The 23,224-nt window shown below is 42.3% G+C and overlaps 1 protein-coding gene across 2 annotated transcripts in view; it reads left to right on the forward strand.

Moving 5' to 3' along the window:
* Positions 1–23,224, forward strand: part of stim2b (stromal interaction molecule 2b) — a 90,698-nt gene that overhangs the window by 38,438 nt on the left and 29,036 nt on the right. For both annotated transcript variants that reach the window (XM_021615368.2, XM_021615370.2), the window contains exon 2: positions 11,294–11,424. In XM_021615368.2, coding sequence (XP_021471043.2) covers positions 11,294–11,424 — 131 coding nt within the window. The remainder of the gene's footprint in view (positions 1–11,293; positions 11,425–23,224) is intronic.

Raw genomic sequence — 23,224 nt, forward strand, 5'->3', positions numbered from 1 at the left:
CTTCTAATATGAAACATTGAAACTGTACCTCAGAAGTGTTGAGAGGAAGACGAGGGTCAATTTGACACATGCACCTCAGGATTTTAAGAGCTTGTGCAAGTTCAGAGTGACTGGCATACGTTTGTGTAATTTTATTTTCTCTCCCCCTCACTCTCATTATTTCTCTCTCTTCCTCTCGCTCTCTCCCTCACCTCTCGGGTCCCAGCTAGCCGGTGGCTAGCGACTAGCTGGCTAATGATATTTGAATCTCAATAGCTGTGCTGATGAACTGAAATAGTAGTAGTAATCTTTATTTACTCGTCTTTAAGAGTGGCTGTCCTGTTCAGTTGAGTTATGACACCGCCATATGGTTACGGTTGACAGGGAACTAGTGTGTCGCACGTTGACGTCACGCCCCTTGTATCCATACGCACACATGCTATCGTTGCCTTGACATCTGTTGTTAACCTGATCATCTATTTGATTTAGACCCAGGGCTCCAACTCTCCAGGGATTGCTAACAGATGATCCAGGGGTTGAGTTAAGGGATTAGGATATGATAACATAAGGCAGGCATGTATACGAATGTGTTTACCCAATAAAGTAAGCTAATGGAGTTTCTTTGGGGAATAGTGAAATGTCTGGTCATGGTACATTGGGGGAAGATTTGGTGTGAAAGGTTAACTTTCTTTTGGTATCAATTACAGTCGGCCTATGTGTCTGTTGTATTGGAGCAATGACTCGTGTCATTTTAGAACAGCGTGGCATTTGTTTTCTAGACGGTAAATGAGATGCGTGTGTGTGTGTGTGTCTCTCTCCTGGAGAGTAGAAGGTCTGTCTTCTATTGAATGGGAGGTAATATTCGTCTGTTTCAACCATATGCTGTTTAACAGCGTTTCTCTCTTATCCCCTCTCGCCCCCCGCATCTCCCCACCACTTAATCCACACCAGCCACCGAAACCCATAACCACACGCAGATCCAGTTACCCTGCTCATAGGCACCAAATGCAGTCCCTCCGGTGTCTGTGTGTGCATGCATGCCTGTGTTAATAAGTGAGTGCATGTGTGAGATCACGTGTGTGTGTGCGCGTGTGCGTGTGTGTGTGCGTGCGTGGGTATCACCACACTCTCACCACAGTTTCAAATCATCAGAGGCTAGCTCCCGTCAGTCTCATGCAAAAGTCTTTATATCATACCATCTTTACTCTGTGTTGTCTTTCTTCTTCCCCCCCGTCTCTCTTAGTCTGACCAGATAGTATAGCCTTACACTGGGTCTGCTCATGTATTCTGAGACAACTCCGGAGGTTTCGCAGGGGAGCTCTCTCCCTGGGCTTTGTTGTGCTGCCACTTGGCTTCTCTCTGGAGCTGACTGGGCGGTCAGTGGGGACCCATGGGAAAACAGCTCATCACTCACAAGATTCTCTGACCGGTCACTTTCTCTCCCACTAGGCTATAGGCTCCATCTGTACAGCTGATAATTACAGTAGGATCAATATGCCCTCTAGCCACTGTTCTATAGTCATATGCCCTCTAGCCACTGTTCTATAGTCATATGCCCTCTAGCCACTGTTCTACAGTTTTACATTTTATCCAACAATGGTTAAATGAGGACTGGAGGAGTGGAAGCTGATCCAAGATATTTTCCTAAGGGCAACTTCTACACTGAGACAGAATTACAGGGTCTTCTCTATTAGCTCGCCAGTCAATTACAAAATAAAATAAAATGTTATTTGTCATATGCTTTGTAAACATGACTAAAAGTGAATGCTTATTTACTTGTCCTTTTCTAACAATACAAAGTTAAAGATAAATAGAAATGGTGACATGAGGAATAAATACACAGTGAATAACGAGTACAAATAACATGGCTATATACAGGGAGTACCAGTACTGAGTTTATGTGCAGGGCTATGAGGTAATTGAGGTAGCTATGGACGTATAGGTAAGGGTAAAGTGACTCGGCAACAGGACAGATAATAGACTGAGCAGTAGCAGCGGTGCATGTGGAGCAGTAGCAGCAGTGTATGTGGTTAGTGTGAAAGTGTGTGTGGCGTCAGTATGCATGTGTGCGCATGGTATGTGTGTGGGCGTCTAGTGTGAGTATGTGTGTGTTGGGGTGTCAGTGTAAGTACTGTATATGTGAGTGTGTGGGTAGAGTCAGCGCAAGATAATTAGTTAAAACAATTGTCAATGCAGGTATGCCGGGTAGCCATTTGATTAGGTATTTAGCAGCCTTGTTTAGCAGTCTCATGGCTTGGGGTAAAGCTGTTCAGGGTCCTGTTGGTTCCAGACTTGCTGTATGGTAGTAGAGTGAACAGTCTGTGGCTTGGCCCAGTACATGGCCAGTGATGTACTGGGCCGTACTCAACACCCTCTGTAGCGTCTTGTCGTCGGGTGCCTTGCAGTTGCCATACCAGGCGGTGATGCAGCCAGTCAAGATGCTCTCAATGGGGCAGCGGTAGAAATATTTGCGGATCTGAGGGCCCATGCCAAATCTTTTCAAGTCTCCTGAAGGGGAGGAGGTGCTGTCGTGCCCTCTTCACAATTGTGTGGGTGTGTGTGGACCATGTTAATTCGTTAGTGATGTGGACACAGAGGACCTTGAAGCTCTCGACCCGTTCCACTCCAGCCCCAACGTTGAGGATGGGGGCGTGCTTTTCCTTTAGTCCACAATCAGCTCCTTTGTCTTGCTGACATTGAGGGAGAGGTTGTTGTCTTGGCACCACACTGCCAGGTCTCTGACCTCCTCCCTATAGATTGCTTCATCATCATCGGTGATCAGTCCTACAATGTTGTGTTGTCAGCAAACTTGATGATGGGGTTGGAGTCGTGCGGGGCCATGCAGTCGTGGGTTAACAGGGAGTACAGCAGAGGACTAAGCATACACACCTATGGGGCCTCGTGTTGATGGTCAGCGTGGTGGATGTGTTGTAGCCTATCCTCACCACCTGGAGGCAGCCCGTCAGGCACTTACGGTTGACTGGGGCAGCACTAGCAGGGCACAAATTTGATGAACTGACTTGTTGGAAAGGTGGCATACTATGACAGTGCCACGTTGAAAGTCACTGAGCTCTCCAGTAAAGGCCGTTCTACTGCCAATGTTTGTCTATGGAGATTGCGTGCGTGTGTGCTTTATTTTATAAACCTGTCAGCAACGGGTATGGCTGAAATAGCCTAATCCACAAATTTGAAGGGGTGGCCACATAAAGGCCGTTCTACTGCCAATGTTTCTCTATGGAGATTGCGTGCTTGTGTGCTCGATTTTATAAACCTGTCAGCAACGGGTATGGCTGAAATAGCCTAATCCACAAAAATACTTTTGGCCATGTGGTGTATAAACAAATGAACCTTTACCAGTTGAATGTAGATATGAGTATAAGATGTTTTTGTATTACAATATTTCTGAAATATTGTAACAAAATATGCAAACGAGACAGTATACATGTGCAAATACTGCCAATCCACTTTTCTAGAGACTGAATGAAGTTGGGATATTTTGGGGGGGGCTTTCATTTGGAGAAAAAAAAAACCCAAGACTATTCACAGATTGTTGATAAACACCCTCCTCATCTTTATATCTAAACATCTGTACTGCCGTGTATGAGAGATGCATTTCAGCATATATCTTCTAAGAGACTCTTAGAAACACATCATTTTCAAGATATTGACAATTGCTTCAGAAAATTCCGATGAATACTTCTCAGAACAAGCTCACAAACAAATGGTGGATGCGCAAGATTTTGATGCTAAGATATGATCAATCAATATCCGAGACATCCTCAACCGTTATGGATGTTACAGATATCGATGTAGTTGTCACGGCGCTCCAGTAGCGGTCTAAGCAAAGTGCTCCTTTAAACATGTAAATGTTTTGTTATTTTTAAGTGTTTTTAATTGTGTTATCAGGTGGTTTTTGTTTTTGATTTTTTGTTGACAGGTGAACTCTTTTTGGCATGGCTAGCTACTGTATCTTGGCTTGGCTAGCTGTTCGAATGATGCTACTGGACACTGTACCAGATTGTTTTTGTTTCACCTGACTGCTGGTCCCTGATCTTTTGAAAACACAAATTGAAGAGTCACCTGAAGCTTGAGAGGAATGGGAGATGCAGGAGAGGAATGCAGTGGTTAGGCAGAGAGCTCGTAGTGAGGACGACTGGCTACTATTCTGAACTGTGTGCGGTGAGCTTTCTGGCACATGGTAAAGGAGGAGAAGTCCAGTAGCTACATGACTCAGGCTGGAAAACAGAGTAGCCCTCTACAAGATTGTCACCGGACTCTTCATCAATCAATCTCCCTGACCAGCTTCCTCTGATCAAGCCACGGTTAACTGATGCATGCACTCAGACTTGGCCTGTACTGGTTGACCTAGCTAGGCTACTCATGATAATGGATTGCTTATTTGTTTTGTTTTATTGTTGCTTTTAAGCACTTGGAGATTGTTATGAAAACCGCTTTCGAAATTGAATACATTATTATAAGGCCGAAAAAGGGTACTGATTATGGAAATAGAGAAACCAGTTATGGACCATCTACCATCTTGTTGAAAGTTGGCTTTACGGAGAATGTTTCAAAATGATCCGATGTAAGGTTCATGTTTTACAGAAACGTTTCCTCAAAAACATTATGGATGTTACATTGTCTGTCCCAGTCAACCCCCTTATCTTTACAAGATCGTAGAACATGCAAACAACACTCAAGACACTTCAATTTGCAAGCAACCAACATTCACTCTCTAAATAGACCTCTTTCCTTCCATTCACCCTGTCGCCCCATCGCCCAGAATGATTTGGGTGTCTGCGAGAACGTATTGATTTTCCTGTGAAGTCAGAGACTGCGTGCCAACAGGCGACCTCTACACACAGGAAGTTTTCCTCGTAAACAACATGTCCTCATAAACCCACTAACAGACCATCTTATTTTACTCCGCGTTTAACACCTTTCCCAACCAGCACCCCAGAACGGGACTTATCCGGTTTTTGTCTGCTTTGTCTGAAGGACTTAATACATTCAGATGTTTTCATATGCAGAAGATTCTTTTCAGAAGTGCAGGTGTTTTGCATAGTTTCATATTCTCAGCAAATCTGCTTTTGTATTAACAAAGTGACAGGACTTCAGAGGAATAGAAATGACACGTTTTGTTGATGGTTGACTTTGAAACAAGCTGGTGCCTTCATGGTTGTGCGTGTGTGTGTGCGTGCATGCATGCATATGTGAGTGTGTGTGTGTGTGTGTGTGTGTGTGTGAGAGAGTGAGCGGGAGACCTCTGCCATTGTTGAGGTTTTACAATGTAAGCCACATCCTGACAACTGGTTTCCAGGGTCTATTTTTAGCTCACAGTGCTCTAATTTTACCCCCTTTTGGGTCGTATTCTGACGGGTGTTCTTATTTAGAGTGTGTTCCCCGGAACGCAGTGTCACCATGGGTCACTTCATTTCCTGTCACATGTCCCCATTGTAGCATTAAAACAGTCACACACACACACACACACACACACACACATTGAGAATGATGCAAGACACACAAGCTGAGAAAATGACAACTGAGAGGAAGGGAATGGGATTTTGTGTTTTTGTTTTTCTGAAATCACAGCAGGTGGCCAACCCAGAGAGATGTCAGAGTCTGAAAGTTCCATTGTTCTATTCAGAACACTTTTCAAAAATGTTGCTCAACTAAAACAAAATAGTAGTGTAAAACTAATTATACGGCGGGCTTTGTAATACTTTCCACAGTGACAACTTCCCTCTGGTTGACAACATGGCATGTCTTTGTGGAAATGGAAGTGCTGTGAGGAGAAGTAGTGATGGGGGGGAAAGAAATCAATACAGTTACATATCGCACAATTTGCTTTGCTACTGTTGGTAGCATTAGCTAGCGCTAGTCAGATGTCGTGACCCAACATTTTTTCAGCACTTTCATTTCCCTGAATGATCAAAACTTGTTTTGTCATGCTCTCTCTCGTCTCTTTACAGTAGGCATATAGTGAGCAATATGTTTGGTAGGGGTGGGACGATACCAGTATTGCGATATTCAACAGTATCATGGCAAGTAAAGAAAACACAAAGTGGATTTAATGGGATACTTCGGGATCTTTACAATGAGGCCCTTTTATCTACTTCCCCAGAGTCAGATGAACTCATGGATACCATTTATATGTCTCTGTGTTCAGTAGGGAGGAAGTTATACATAATTTCACGAGCCAATGCTATGCTAGCAAATGCTATGCTAGCAAATACCCATAGACTTCCAGTCATTACCAAGTTGTTTGTGTCGCCAAGTCATGTGTGTTACTTGGTCATTTTTCAAGTCATCACAAGTAATTTCTGTTTTTTATTACATTTTTATTTAACCGTTATTTGACTAGGCAAGTAAATAAGGTATTTCTGTTTTTCATTTGTAATAAATTTGCCAACATTTCTTTAAACCTGTTGTAAAGAAGAACAAATTCTTATTTACAATGACGGCCTACCAAAAGGCGAAAGGCCTCCTGCGGGGACCGGGGCTTTAAAAATAAATTAAAAATAGAAAAATAAAATAAAAATATAGGACAAAACACACATCACGACAAGAGAGACACCACAACACTACATAAAGTCTGTTACCTGGTCATTTCCGTTATCAAGTTATTTCTGTTTCTGATAGTATTCCTTCGTGTAGGCATTCTTAAGGTGGGAATGCTTTGTGGCTTTTAGGTTGAGTTGAACTGGTCCTTAACCTCATAAACAACCCCATAAACTCATGGTAAAATGTTTGCAAGCCATTAATCATTTAAGGAAGCTAGTGGGGAGAAAAAAAAGAGTGAGAGAATGAGAATATGGTAGGCCTTTCTCAGTGTTTGACAGTAAGACCTGCTCTGCTCTGCCCTGTGAGTGTGTGTGTGTGTGTGTGATTTTTTTGTTGTATTGCTTTGTTGTATTTCTCTCTCGTAATCAATAGTTTAATGGCCTGATGCACCCATTTTTTTGTTACGGTTAAGTACCTTACTAGCTTGGTTTCCATCCAATTGGCGACAGATTTTCATGCGAATATTCCCACCAGTGCGTGATGACGTAGAGCACACAAAATGCACTTTTTCGCACATGTTGTCACGTACAGAATTAAAAATCAAAAGTTCAATGATAATATACATTTCAATGCGTTTCCATCACATTTTCAACTGTACAGATAGTTTTGTCACTAAAAATGTTGCGTTAAATAACAAATGTGCCTAATCTGGTTTTGGCACGGCCTCTAGCCAACAGTTTGTTGATGGAGTGCGGCTAGGCTGTGTTGGTAGGCTACTCTACATAATGAGATTATTAAGAGTGAGAATAATTGTATTTGTCAAACGGCAGTCAAGCATCAATCATCATGTCACCAGAATATGACCCTCGATATATTATTGGAAAGGAGCATCAAGATCACTGTGCTCTTTCACCACTCTGTGAAGTTCATCGTAAATTATTTCATCTGTAGCCTAATAAACTGAATGGTTTCCCGCGTCGTAGTGGGAGGAACACACATCATATCATTGCGTGACTCCATGTTAACTTCGATATGATGGTTATTATATCAATATTTGACCGTTAATAAGGCGTTTCCACTGGATTTCTCGCATAATACATTTTGTGACACAAAAAGATCTCAACATGTCGAAAAACAATAATCTGTTGGCATTTATAAAATTGTACAGAACCACTGTCGTGATTTTTTTGTTGTATTGAATGACTTTACTCACAACTGTGGGTGGAAACTTAGCTTTTTAGCAACAAAAAAATATATTTCTCAAGCAATAATTTTGCTAGGACTATCTATCTGGGAGTCTGATTGGGGATGGGAAAACTGAAAATTAGAGGTTTTTGGCAGAGAGGTTTGGAACTCTATGTTATTGGTCTATTAACCAATTTACCGCCTGGTGATGTCACCAAGCAAGCTGAAACCATGCAAACCTGTTGATTAGAAAGTCCTGTGTAAATTGTATTTTCATCCAGCAACAATCAGGAAATAACACTGATCAAAGGTTTTCACACTTTTACCTAGTGGTGAGGGAGTTGGATTTGAGACCAGAGCAATGGTTGTTGTCACACTGGCACATAGATGGTATGTAAATGTGGAAATATGTAAATTGCTGTGAGGGAGGATGTCTGCTAAGCAAATAGATTGTATAACCTTTGTAAAAACACAATTTAGTTAGGCTTATCCTTAAATGTTTTTGTCTGCATGACAAGTTGCATGGAAAGTTGCATTTGGTTAATTCTGTGATTTTGGATACATTATTTTGATGATAATGTCAATGATTTACTGAAATTATTACTTATATATCCTAGGTGTATTCATGACGTACAGTGTATATGGTATGGAACACTCAACAGAAGTTTTGTCCAATCAAGTCTCTTTTCCAGTTAAGAAGTTTCTGTCCAATCAAACACACTTGCCAATAATAGTTTTGCCAAGTAATGTGGGCTTTCTCCCCAGTGGACTCAGCCTGGGCTGTGGTCCAATTAAAAGTCTCCATTAGCTGCCACATTGCCAAGCAGCAACACTATAGCTAACTAAGGTGGCAAGTCTAGTTTCAGTAACAAGATCCTACATCAAAAACAGAAAACCCCTTTCCCTACGCAGGCCAGTCTGTTACTAATGATTTGACTGAGAGTGACTGGTAGATATTGTTTGACGTCTTGGCTGGATAGATGGATGAACCTATTTCTTTTGTTGATTCAGTGTTTTATTAACATAATCCATCTGGATTGTTTGATGCTTACCATAGTGGTTTGGTCAGTTGGGCACCGTTTCAAACCCTTGTGTGTGTGTGTGTGTGTGTGTGTGTGTGTGTGTGTGTGTGTGTGTGTGTGTGTGTGTGTGTGTGTGTGTGTTGTTTGTTCAAAAGCTTATGCCTTACTCATTGTATAGAGTCGAATGCGGTTCTAAGAAAGATTGTCTTATTCTCTCCATCCCAGCTGGTTTATCACTCTCTCCTGAGTGTAGGGGCTGTGAACATAGAGTCGAGTCCATGTGTACACTACATTGTCAGCTGTATGTATGTTTTCAGCCGTGCATGTCTACAGTCGTGGCCAAAAGTTTTGAGAATGACATAAATATATTTTCACAAAGTCTGCTGCCTCAGTTTGTATGATGGCAATTTGCATATACTCCAGAATGTTATGAAGAGTGATCAGATGAATTGCAATTAATTGCAAAGTCCCTCTTTGCCATGCAAATGAACTGAATCCCCCAAAAACATTTCCACTGCATTTCAGCCCTGCCACAAAAGGACCAGCTGACATCATGTCAGTGATTCTCTCTTTAACACAGGTGTGAGTGTTGACGAGGACAAAGCTGGAGATCACTCTGTTATGCTGTTGGAGTTTGAATAACAGACTGGAAGCTTCAAAAGGAGGGTGGTGCTTGGAGTCATTGTTCTTCCTCTGTCAACCATGGTTAGTTTTGTCCAATCAAGTCTCAGTTTTGTCCAATCAAGTCTCTTTTCCAGTTAAAAAGTTTCTGTCCAATCACACACACTTGCCAATAATAGTTTTGCCAAGTAATGTGGGCTTTGTCCCCAGTGGACTCAGCCTGGGCTGTGGTCCAATTAAAAGTCTCCATTAGCTGCCACATTGCCAAGCAATAACACTATAGCTAACTAAGGTGGCAAGTCTAGTCTCCACTACCTGCAAGGAAACACGTGCCGTCATCATTGCTTTGCACAAGGAGGGCTTCACAGGCAAGGATATTGCTGCCAGTAAGATTGCACCTAAATCAACCATTTATCGGATCATCAAGAACTTCAAGGAGAGCAGTTCAATTGTTGTGAAGAAGGCTTCAGGGCGCCCAAGAAAGTCCAGCAAGCGCCAGGGCCGTCTCCTAAAGTTGATTCAGCTGCGGGATCGGGCTACCACCAGTACAGAGCTTGCTCAGGAATGTCAGCAGGTAGGTGTGAGTGCATCTGCACGCACAGTGAGGCAAAGACTTTTGTAGGATGGCCTGGTGTCATGAAGGGCAGCAAAGAAGCCACTTCTCTCCAGGAAAAACATCAGGGACAGACTGATATTCTGCAAGAGGTACAGGGATTGGACTGCTGAGGACAAGGGTAAAGTCATTTTCTCTGATGAATCCCCTTTCCGATTGTTTGGGGCATCCGGAAAAAAGCTTGTCCGGAGAAGACAAGGTGAGCACTACCATCAGTCCTGTGTCATGCCAACAGTAAAGCATCCTGAGACCATTCATGTGTGGGGTTGCTTCTCAGCCAAAGGAGTGGCCTCACTCACAATTTTACCTAAGAACACAGCCATGAATAAAGAATGGTACCAACACATCCTCCGAGAGCAACTTCTCCCAACCATCCAGGAACAGTTTGGTGACGAACAATGCCTTCTCCAGCATGATGGAGCACCTTGCTATAAGGCAAAAGTGATAGCTAAGTGGCTCGGGGAACAAAGCATCGATATTTTGGGTCCATGGCCAGGAAACTCCCCAGACCTTAATCCCATTGAGAACTTGTGGTCAATCCTCAAGAGGCGGGTAGACAAACAAAAACCCACAAATTCTGACAAACTCATGCAAGAATGGGCTGCCATCAGTGTGTGGCAGAAATTAATTGACAGCATGCCAGGGCAGATTGCAGAGGTCTTGAAAAAAAAGTGTAAACTCTGCAAATATTGAGTCTTCATTTAACTTCATGTAATTGTCAATAAAAGCCTTTGACACTCATGAAATGCTTGTAATTATACTTCAGTATTCCATAGTAACATCTGACAAAAATATCTAAAGACACTAAAGCAGCAAACTTTGTGGAAATTAATATTTGTCATTCTCAAAACTTTTGGCCACGACTGTACTCACAGTCTTGCATAGTGTGTGTGTGCACGTTTTTGTGTGTTTATAGCCTATGCGTAGGCATGCTTTCTTGAGTATGTGTGTTCCATTAGAGTGTATGCAGAGTGTGTCGCTCGCACAGACAGATTGGCACGGACCTAGCCTCACACTGTCCTTTTGAAAGGGAAACACGATTCTGATAGACTCATTTGCTGGGGGATTCTCTGGCGCAGAAATGAAAACAGTGTGGCATCTTGGCACGTGAGTGGAATAGCAATGGCATACCAGACAGTAAAATGGTGACACCATTAAGGGATTATAGATTTCACCTGGATTCACCTGATCAGTCTGTCATGGAAAGAGCATGTCATGTTTTGTTCACATCATTCACAGTGTACACCTGTCAATGTCTTGCCAAATGGATGTTCATAAATGTGATTAATACACACGGCTCCACGCCAGCGACCTTTTAACTTGAGTTTTACCTTTTTAATATTTGACCTTTGAACTCTCTCTCTTCCTTCAGACCCCTGTCTGACGGTGATGCCGCCATGCATGGGCGACGCAGACCGTTTCAGCCTGGAGGCCCTCCGGGTCATCCACAAACAGCTGGACGACGACAATGACGGGGGGATTGAGGTCAACGAGAGTGTAGAGGTGCGTGATACTAATACAGCATTAGTCTATGTATGTGTAATGATCTGGTCATGTCTGTTACCTGTTCATTTCTGTCACTAAGTTGTTTGTGTCACCAAATCATGTGTGTTACTTGGTCATTTTTCAAGTCATCACTGTTAGCTGGTCATCACTGTTAGCTGGTCATCACTGTTAGCTGGTCATCACTGTTAGCTGGTCATCACTGTTAGCTGTTCATTTCTATTACCTGGTCATTTCCGTTACAAAGTTATTTCTGTTTCTGATAGTTTTCTTTCGAGTGGGCATTCTTAAGGTGGAATGCTTTGTGGCTTTTGGGTTGAATTGCACTGGGCCTTAGCCTCATAAACAACCCCATAAATTCATGGTAAAATGTTTGCAAGCCAATAATCAGCTTAGGAAGCTAGTGGGGAGATAGTGGAGAGAAGGGAATTTTAAAAAAAGAGAGAGAATGAGAATATGGTAGGCCTTTCTCAGTGTGTTTGACAGTAATACCCGACCTGCTCTGACCTGTGCCCTCTCATAATCAATTTAGTTTAAACGCCCAATGTAACCATTTTAAATCAGTAAAAATAATGTATTGATTACAATTAAGTACCTCACTAGCTAGATTTCCATCCAATTGGCGACAGATTGTCATGTGAATATTCCGACTTTTATGGTGTTAGTTTCATCAGATGGGCCTTTAATAAAAAACACTAAGGGCTTTGGTCAGATTCTATGTGTGTGTGGGTGGGTGTGTGTGTGTGTGTGTGTGTGTGTGTCAAATCAAATTTATTTGTCACATACACATGGTTAGCAAATGTTAATGCAAGTGTAGCGAAATGTGTGTGTGTGTGTGTGTGTGTGTGTGTGTGTGTGTGTGTCAAATCAAATTTATTTGTCACATACACATGGTTAGCAGATGTTAATGCAAGTGTAGCGAAATGCTTGTGTGTGTGTGTGTGTGTGTGTGTTTGTGTGTCAGGAGTAATTTTGAACTCGCAGTGGTGTGAGAAACTGTTATACCGTCGCCCTTGGCCCGGGGGGCATCTCAGAAGAGCAGGGGGGCGGCCATTTATGGATCCTTTTAAGGCCCCTAAGAGCAGAGATGTTGGAGCTGGCCCCCGTCCGAGGAGGTGTGTGTGTGTGTGTGTGTGTGTGTGTGTGTGTGTGTGTGTGTGTGTGTGTGTGTGTGTGTGTGTGTGTGTGTGTGTGTGTGTGTGTGTGTGTGTGTGTGTGTGTGAGTGAGAGCGAATCAGAGTATGCGTGTACATTTGTGTGTGCTTGCGTGTATATGTACACATATATTTATTGTGTGTGTGTGTACACATTTGTGTTTGTGTGTCCATGCATGTGTGTGATGGGGGATGACGGAGCAAGGTTTTGACCTTCGACTTTATAAGGGCAAAGAGGAGCCCCCCTTGTTTTTGGCGGCGGGGGTCACCAGAATGATTTAGGAGCTCTTCTCTTCTGGAGTGCAAGAAGGCAAAGCGTTGGTCATTTTTCCAAGCCTTGAGCTGTCCTTAGATCAGATTTGAAGCCCGTAAGAGGACTGTTGTAGCTGATCCTAGATCGGAACCTAGGAGAAACTGGACCCTGGAGTATGTGACTATTCCCTGGGACATTGTTGCATGCATATTGGATTTACATGCTCTGGCCCACGTGACTGTCCCTGCTCTTTTCTCTTCTATCATGCTGTATCAAGAGCATAACACTCTTTGAAAGTTCATGCAATTATATAGACCTTTCCCAGAACTTGTTTGCTTCTTTCGTTATTGAAGAAATTAAATGATCAAATGCCTTAATCATTATTTAATAATGCCTTTTGGGGATTTTGTCAGGAAAGTGTTCAATTTACTTACATTTTTTTAATGGAACAAGTTTGTTTTTGATTAAATTGAGTCTGTTTTTAATTAAGTGTGACGAGAGTAGTCCATGTGTGACCTCAGAGTTAAACCTCTTTATGACTCATTGGTTACTGTCATGACTGTAATCTCCATCCCTCTTCCTGGCAGTGGTGAGGTAACAGGGGTGACAGTGACGGGGGTGAGGATGGTGGCAGGTGAGATGATGAGGGTTGGGAAAAGGAGGTCCATTTTGGGATGTCCTCACCCCCTAAAACCCACATCTGGCCCAGGATACCTTACAACCCCCCCCTCCCCTCCCCCCCTAGTAGGGCTACTGTCTACAAATGCCTGTTTGACTGAGGAAGAGTTGGGCCTCAGTCAGCAAAGTTATATTCCGGTAGATTCACTATTTTATTGACTTGGATTATATTTGTAATTTTGCACGCATTCTCTGACACAAACACACACATGCGCAAGCACACAAGTGCACACACACGGGGGAATAATTTATTGAAGGAAGGACAGCTTGGCGAGAAGCTGACTTGTAGCATTGATCACAACTAGAGGATCCGTGGCTAGACATTCAGACCTCCTAAAAAAACACACACACACACACAGCTAACACACTGCCCCCACCCCACCCTCTCCCCCCTGCCTCACCCAGTTCTTCAACACACACTCAGACGGGGTCTAAAACCCCCCCCCCCCTCTTCTTTGCCTTCAAGGTTTTTTGGAAAGTAACTCACTCATTTCATCTTGGTACTATACAATAAGAACAGAGTTGCTAAGCTGTGGTCTGTGTGTGTAAAACCTTAATAAACAGACGAGGTCTTAAGAATAGAGTATAACATAACAATATAAAGCAGAAAATACAGTTTTAATGATCATCATATACACGGGCTTTGATTACCACAGCATGTCTTCAGTGGGGTTTACACCTTCTCACCCACAACTCCCTTTGCATATGGTGGATTAGAATATGGAGAGAAGGAGGGGAGGCGGAGGTGTTTAGTAGTATGCTGAGGCCTGTTGCAGAGGTGAGGTCGTTCGGTCGCCAGGGACGGCAGCTGCAAAAACAGAATTCACGTCACACTGGAAGGGGGGTTGCGTGTGCAAGTGTGTGCATGCGTGCCTTGAAAGGTTCTAGGAGATAGTATTTAAGACAGTATTTAAGTGTCCCAGTAGATTGGCTACTTGTGAAGTGAGGGAAGCGCTCCCCGATCCAAAGACAGCCCAAGCATTTTACCCCCGTCAGTTGGAATCGGATCCGAAGGTCCAGGCGATGTCTTCTTTGAGACCACTGCAGATCTCTGTGTATGTGCGCTCGCATGTGTATGCAATGCGTGCTAGTGTGTGTGTAAGCCCATATCCCTTTGAAGATATGTCTCATTATCTGGAGATGTCTGAACACAAGTAGTTGAACACAAGACACAGATAGTCAGTGACCCTATATATATATATATATAGTACCAATCAAAAGGACACACCTACTCATTCAAGGGTTTTTCTTTATTTTGACTATTTTCTACATTGCATAATAATAGTGAAGACATCAAAACTATAACACATATGGAAACATGTAGTAATCAAAAAGTGTTAAACAAATCAATATATTTTAAATTATTCAAAGTAGCCACCCTTTGCCTTGCTGACAGCTTTGCACACTCTTAGCATTCTCTTAACCAGCTTCATGAGGTAGTCACCTGGAACGCTTTTCCTTCACTCTGCGCGGTCCAACTCATCCCAAACCATCTCAATTGGGTTGAGGTCAGGTGATTGTGGAGGCCAGGTCATCTGATGCAGCACCCCATCACTCTCCTTCTTGGTCAAATAGCCCTTACACAGCCTGGAGGTGTGATTTGGTTAATCGTCCTGTTGAAAAACAAATGATAGTCCCACTAAGTGCAAACCAGATGGGATGGCGTATTGCTGCAGAATGCTGTGGTAGCCATGCTGGTGAAGTGTGCCTTGAATTCTAAATGAATAACTGTCAGTGTCACCAGGAAAGCACCATCACACCTCCTCCTCCATGCTTCACTGTGGAAACCACACATGCGAATATCATCCGTTCACCTACTCTACTCTGCGATCAGACCAAAGGACTGATCTCCACTGTTCTAATGTCCATTGCCCGTTTTTCTTGGCCCAAGCAAGTCTCTTCTTCTTATTGGTGTCCTTTAGTAGTGGTTTCTTTGCAGCAATTTGACCATGAAGGCCGGATTCCCAGAGTCTCCTCTGAACATTTGATGCTGAGATGTGTCTGTTACTTGAACTCTGTGAAGAATTTATTTTGGCTGCAATTTCTGAGTCTGGTAACTCTAATGAATTTATCCTCTGCAGCAGAGGTAACTCTGGGTTATTCTTTCCTGTGGCGGTCCTCATGAGAGACAGTTTCATCATAGAGCTTGATGGTTTTTGCGACTGCACTTGAAGGAACTTTCAAAGTTCCCGAATGACTGACCTTCATGTCTTAAAGTAATGATGGACTGTCATTTCTCTTTGCTTATTTGATATTTTCTTGCCATAATATGGACTTGGTATTTCACCAAATAGGGCTATCTTCTGTATACCACCACTACCTTGTCATAACCCAACTGATTGACTCAAACGCATTAATTTGTGGAATTTCTTTCCTTCTTAACTTTTAACAAGGCACATCGATTTATTGAAATGCATTCCAGGTGACTACCTCATGAAGCTGATTGAGAGAATGCCAGAGTGTGCAAAGCTGTCATCAAGGCAAAGGGTGGCTCCTTTGAAGAATCTCACATTTCAATTATATTTTGATTTGTTTAACACTTTTGGGGGGGTTATTACATGATTCCATGTGTGTTATTTCATAGTTTTGATGTCTTCATTATCATTATACAATGTAGAAAATAGTACAAATAAAGAAAAACCCTTGAATGAGTAGGTGTGTTCAAACCTTTGCATTGTGTGCATTTTTTTTCTTCACAATTTTTTAAAATCAGATCCTAATGAATGAATCTATTATTTCAAAACCCATTTAGTACTCTAAGGTGTTATAGTGTAAAAAGGGGGTTTCAGTTATAATTCTGAATGACTTGGTGAAGAGAAATATTACGATATTGGCAAACTTTTCAATTTCAAGACATGATTGAGTTTATGATAATTGGTTGTCTTCTGTCATGGTGACTGACAGACTGAACGACATGGACTGAGTCAAAAACAGAGCGAGACAGAGAGAGGGGGGGGGGGGGGGATCTGCGATCGTAAAACAGATGGAGTATGATGGAGCGAGGGAAAGAGATGAGGAGAGATGGATGGATAGAGAGAAGAAGAGTGTGCGATGGATGGAGTGAGAAATGGATAGAGACAGACAGTTGTATAACAAGATTCAGTAGAAACTGTATCAGTAGTGAGTTACAGTAAGTTGTTAGAAAGGGCAGGAGAGGCTCAGGGGAAGACTCTTTCGACCAATCTGGAATCTACCTCTGAAAACAAGCTCGTGTGTGTGTGTGTGTGTATGTGTGTATTTACCTTTCTGTCCATGTGAGATGATAATTTCCTGGTCATAAGTCAGGTGACTTAGCTACCAAATTACCTATAATTTTTTTTTTTTAAGTAAATTGAATAACATCAATAGCAAACAAATGGAAGTTGTGCAATTGATCAATGTGTTCGTTAACAAATAAGCGTCCACTTATGACATTTATCAATGTGTTTGCGAGGAAAAACACTTCAACTGAACTGGGTCAACAGTATTGTTTGTTGTAGCTCAGACACACCGATAGGATTGTCAAACGTTTGCCTGCCGACAGTACTTATCACTTCTGAACACAGTTGTTGAGTCATTCTATGTTCCGTTCACACAGCAAAGACCTTGAAGTCGTCCGCCAGTCAGCCTTGTTAAAATACTCCAAACCAGGAGTTGTCAGTAGCTTTGTTATCCAATGCATGTCCGTGTATCTGTTGTATCTTGTAGTAAAAATGTTTCCCCAGTTTTATTGAATTATCATGTTGATTTGTTAATTGTTTGTTCTCATCCCAACATTTGCTAGCTAGCTAACTAATAAGCTAGAGCACATTTTCAAAACGACTGGAGAAAAAAAATCCTTTTAGCACAAAACTCCTTAGCTGGATGTAAAAGATGCAGCTTTATTGTTTTAGTTACAACAATTATAATGTAAATGGTGTATTAGACTGGAAAGATGTGCTCTATTTTTTTTTGCCTTTTTCTTGTCACTCCCACATGTGGATGTTCGTGATCTCTGATTGGGTCAAAGTCATGTTGTTGGCCACTGCCAAACATTGTGATTCTACTAGTAGAAACAGCAGGTTTTTCGGTACCAGGTCGGTACACAGCATCTATGTATTTTGTTCTAGCAAGAGAAGCAAGAGAACGACTTCCTACTGTGATAACTACCTATAGGCAGTCAGATTCTCTGTGTGTTTCATGATTTAGCAAACACACGTTCAGTTATGAACTTTGTCAATGTGTTTGTTTGCAAACAAACTCCCAACATTGTTAATATGTTTGTATATGAATAGTCTCATGCATGCAAACAGGCACTTCTTAACCAACAGCCTGTGGTTAACAAGGTTAGAAAATGAGACACTGCATCACAGTGGTAAAGGCGTCACCACAGACCTAGGTTCGATCCCAGGCTGTATCGCAACTGCTCATATTCGGGAGTCCCATAGGACGGCACACAATTGGCCCAGCGTCATCCGGGTTAGGGGAGGGTTTGGCCTGGGGGGCTTTACTTGGCTCATTACTCTCTAGCGAGTCCTTGTGGTGGGCTGGGCACCTGCAAGCTGACCTCGATTGTCAGTTGAATGGTGTTTCCTCCTAAACATTGTGGCTGGCTTCCGGGCAGGTGTTAAGAAGCGTGGTTTGGCGGGTAATGTTTCGGAGGATACATGACTCGACCTTTGCCTCCCGAGCCCGTTGGGGAGTTTCATTGATGAGACAAGATCGAAATTGGGGATAAAAAAATAAATGTATTATGGGCAAAAAAATCTAATTGCGATTTTTATATCTATATACAGTGCCTTGTGAAAGTATTCGGCCCCCTTGAACTTTGCGACCTTTTGCCACATTTCAGGCTTCAAACATAAAGATATAAAACTGTATTTTTTTGTGAAGAATCAACAACAAGTGGGACACAATCATGAAGTGGAACGACATTTATTGGATATTTCAAACTTTTTTAACAAATCAAAAACTGAAAAATTGGGCGTGCAAAATGATTCAGCCCCTTTACTTTCAGTGCAGCAAACTCTCTCCAGAAGTTCAGTGAGGATCTCTGAATGATCCAATGTTGACCTAAATGACTAATGATGATAAATACAATCCACCTGTGTGTAATCAAGTCTCCGTATAAATGCACCTGCACTGTGATAGTCTCAGAGGTCCGTCAAAAGCGCAGAGAGCATCATGAAGAACAAGGAACACACCAGGCAGGTCCGAGATACTGTTGTGAAGAAGTTTAAAGCCGGATTTGGATACAAAAAGATTTCCCAAGCTTTAAACATCCCAAGGAGCACTGTGCAAGCGATAATATTGAAATGGAAGGAGTATCAGACCACTGCAAATCTACCAAGACCTGGCCGTCCCTCTAAACTTTCAGCTCATACAAGGAGAAGACTGATCAGAGATGCAGCCAAGAGGCCCATGATCACTCTGGATGAACTGCAGAGATCTACAGCTGAGGTGGGAGACTCTGTACATAGGACAACAATCAGTCGTATATTGCACAAATCTGGCCTTTATGGAAGAGTGGCAAGAAGAAAGCCATTTCTTAAAGATATCCATAAAAAGTGTCGTTTAAAGTTTGCCACAAGCCACCTGGGAGACACACCAAACATGTGGAAGAAGGTGCTCTGGTCAGATGAAACCAAAATTGAACTTTTTGGCAACAATGCAAAACGTTATGTTTGGCGTAAAAGCAACACAGCTGAACACACCATCCCCACTGTCAAACATGGTGGTGGCAGCATCATGGTTTGGGCCTGCTTTTCTTCAGCAGGGACAGGGAAGATGGTTAAAATTGATGGGAAGATGGATGGAGCCAAATACAGGACCATTCTGGAAAATAACCTGATGGAGTCTGCAAAAGACCTGAGACTGGGACGGAGATTTGTCTTCCAACAAACAATGATCCAAAACATAAAGCAAAATCTACAATGTAATGGTTCAAAAATAAACATATCCAGGTGTTAGAATGGCCAAGTCAAAGTCCAGACCTGAATCCAATCGAGAATCTGTGGAAAGAACTGAAAACTGCTGTTCACAAATGCTCTCCATCCAACCTCATTGAGCTCGAGCTGTTTTGCAAGGAGGAATGGGAAAAAATGTCAGTCTCTCGATGTGCAAAACTGATAGAGACATACCCCAAGCGACTTACAGCTGTAATCGCAGCAAAAGGTGGCGCTACAAAGTATTAACTTAAGGGGGCTGAATAATTTCGCACGCCCATTTTTTCAGTTTTTGATTTGTTAAAAAAGTTTGAAATATCCAATAAATGTCGTTCCACTTCATGATTGTGTCCCACTTGTTGATTCTTCACAAAAAAATACAGTTATATATCTTTATGTTTGAAGCCTGAAATGTGGCAAAAGGTCGCAAAGTTCAAGGGGGTCGAATACTGTCGCTTTTTTTCCAAATATTGTGATTTTACTTACGATTATATATCAAAACTGTTGGAATCATAAAATTAGAATGATCATTATATTTCTATGGTTGGAATACAGTGGGCATTTGGAATGTTTTGTTTGGCATGACAACGAATTAAAAAGTAATGGAGGAGATGGTTGTGACAGAGTAGGAACCAAAGTTTGTAGAACCCTTTTGGATTCCATGTAGAACCCTCTGTGGAAACATGAATGTGTTCTTTCTTCCTAGCACATTAAATATTGCCAGTATATTCCAGTAACTTATCTCAACACACAGCAAGACCACAAGATATAACAGCAATTAATTACATAGACAGTCCAACCCACAAAACCCACACAGAGAACCACATTGAGCTATTCCTCCAAGATAACATTTATGGTTAATAACCACATTATGTGGCCTATATCTAGCCTTTTTGTTATGGTTGATTGGCCTATAACTGGCCAATGCAAAAGCGTATGTCCACATTTGTTTATTTTGTATGTGTGTTTCATGTGTTCTGTTGGTGGTGATTATCACTATATGCAATTCCCCACTGCCTTACTGCATTCAATTAGTTTCATAGTTGCTACTAATACTCAATATTGCTTTGATCACTTGTAGCAGGCCTGTCTCTAATCATTCATATCAGACCGGTCTCTCTGTGAACTGATTCTAGATCAGCTGTCTCTTGCAGCAATAGAACTGTCTTAAGTCATTCAAACCATATCTCTCTGCCTCTGCTCCATCTCTCTCTCTGCCTCTCTGCTCCATCTCTCTCTCTCTCTGACTCTCCCCCTCTGCCTCCCCCTCTCTCTCTGTGTGTGTATGTACAAAACCCCTAAAAAATAAGAAAAGAGTGAATGAATGTGTGCTGTGGAGCTTGCCCTGTGGGCTGAGCAGGGGCTCCGTACTGTATGGGGGGGGGGGGGGGGTTAGGACGATTCTAAGGGCCTGTGACTAAGAAAGTATTAGAATGTTAGGTACATTAAAAAATATATATTGAATGATTAACCTACAACCATTCATATAATATTTTATTTACAATGTACTAATAAAACTAACGGTTTATTTTCTTGTTTTTTTTAAACATCCAGAGAGCCCCCCCCCCCCCTATTTCCATTAAATGGTTTGGTCCTGCCCCCTAACCAGGCGGGAACGGTACTAGCTAACAGTGAAATGCGAGTGAGGAGTGCCGGTGGAGCAGCATGCCTCAGCTTCCTAAAGAAAAATCTGGCTTCCAAAAACGGAAAGAAAGAAAAGAATGACAGGAGAGGGAAAAGAATACTGTCACCCAATTTATCACAAAGGAAGGTGGGCGTAGTTCGTGAGAGGTGGCAATGAACCTGTTAGCCTACAGTGAAATAGGCTACTTTTGCTCGCCCAACATTAGTTACTTAATATCTTCACAGAAAATTGAGTGTTTACATTTCGCTTCTCTTTTAGCAAACATTTAATCAATGCAGGCAAACTTTTAGCAAGCTATTCATACTAAATCAGTTGTCCCTGCCCCTGCCTGATGCCAGGCCCAACAGATACAGCTTCAGCCTCAGCAGCCCGGTCTCCCCATAACCCTAAACCAGCCCTACTCCCAACTGAAGGACATGAGAAGCATTGTCCTGAATGACATGTCAGTTGGCATAATTGCAGTTACTGCAATGCATTGAGGACAGGAATGTGATTCTCCAGTCATGAAAAATCTCACTCGACACAGAAGGCAGCCAATATCAGAGCCTTGAAGGAAGAGATGCAGGCTGTTAGAGATGGATGGGAGTCTCTCCTGTCTGAGGCAACACTGATTGCTACGCAAATGGATGTTGCACCTCAATTTAACAAGGAACACAGCCGCCAGAGGAAAAGGAAGAGATCCCATGATGAGATCTCTCAAGACGAGACGGCTCAGGACAGTGCAGCAACGGTGTTTTGGAACACAGTGTTTTTTTTTTACTTCTATGGACATCATCATAAGTGACTTGGCCACTAGGTTCCACACCACTGCAAAAAAATGTAGAATCAGTTTCTGCTGTTCTGAAAGTTGGGCAGATTAGTGAGGATGAAGTCCCTTCTGTGTGCCAATCACTGATCATGAAGTATTCCAGAGATCTGACACTTGAGTTTCAAAATGAAGTAGGACACCTGAACACTGTATATGCTCCCCCCCCCCTCTAACTTGTCCCCTCTTGGTCTTCTGAATACAACTTGTAAAATGCAGCTGCAAAGCATTTTTGGAGAAGTGTGCGTTGCTTTACGTATATTTTGCACACTGCCTGTGACTGATGCTGGTGGCGAGAGAGCTTCCAGTAAGCTAAAACTGATTTTAAAATAAAAACGATATTGAGGTCCACCATGTCCCAGGACAGGCTTTGCAGTCTTGCCATGCTGTCCATTGAAAGTCAGTTAGCTGGAAAGCTGGACTTCAAAGACTTGATCAGTGACTTTCTAGCAAGAAGGCTGGGCGCTGGGCTCTTGGTGAGTAAGGCTGAGCAAGGGCCAGTGATGACTGTTAAAAGGCATGGCTATGGATACTGGATCACTACACACATGATGCCCACAGGCTGAGAACAAGATATATCTGGCTGGATTGTGGCACAACAAATGTTATGGCAATCAAGACCCCGAGTGGAAGAAACCTGTTGATTTGGTGACCTCTTGACCTTTCCTCTAGCGCCACCATCAGGCCTTTTCATTTCCATTTTGTTTTCAATTTTCCATTTCCACTTTTTTTATACAGCTGCTTATTTTCTAGTTGGTATGTATACTTAGTTCAAAAATCTGCTGCTGATTTGACTATTTTGTTTGTTATATCATTCTACCGATGATAATGTTACTTTATTTTCATTGAAGATGTTAATGTATATTTCAGTTCTATTTATTTTATGTTAACATTTAATGAATAAGAGAATTTTCCATTCGAGAATTGTACCATTTAAAATGACATTTAGACTGTAAAAGATGGCCTTTAGCACATTTCTAATAGAGGGTATCAAACGGTCTTGCATCAAATAGTGAATTTCACTGTTTGCGTGCATGTCTGCGCAGTGTTATATTATCACAGCTCTCACACACACAGCTCACTATCGTACAGTAAATGTTGGACTACAAGAGAGTTGCAAGCCTGCTTTGAATGGGTCAATTGGGTTCTAGAGGTGTGTGGTTACAGCAATTGCGCAGGGTTGGTGTGGCCTGTGGTGGTGGGGCCCAATGTGATATCTTTTCATGGGGCCCAAAATCCCCTGGCGGCTCCCCTGGGGCTGAGACTGGATCTCTGGGTCCAGACTTCTCAAACATCATTGTCACAACAACACCCGTAGCCTGACCATAGAAAGACAACGACTAGATCTCACATCACATTGAA

Source organism: Oncorhynchus mykiss, chromosome 9 (assembly GCF_013265735.2).
Source record: "Oncorhynchus mykiss isolate Arlee chromosome 9, USDA_OmykA_1.1, whole genome shotgun sequence".
NCBI lineage: Eukaryota > Metazoa > Chordata > Actinopteri > Salmoniformes > Salmonidae > Oncorhynchus > Oncorhynchus mykiss.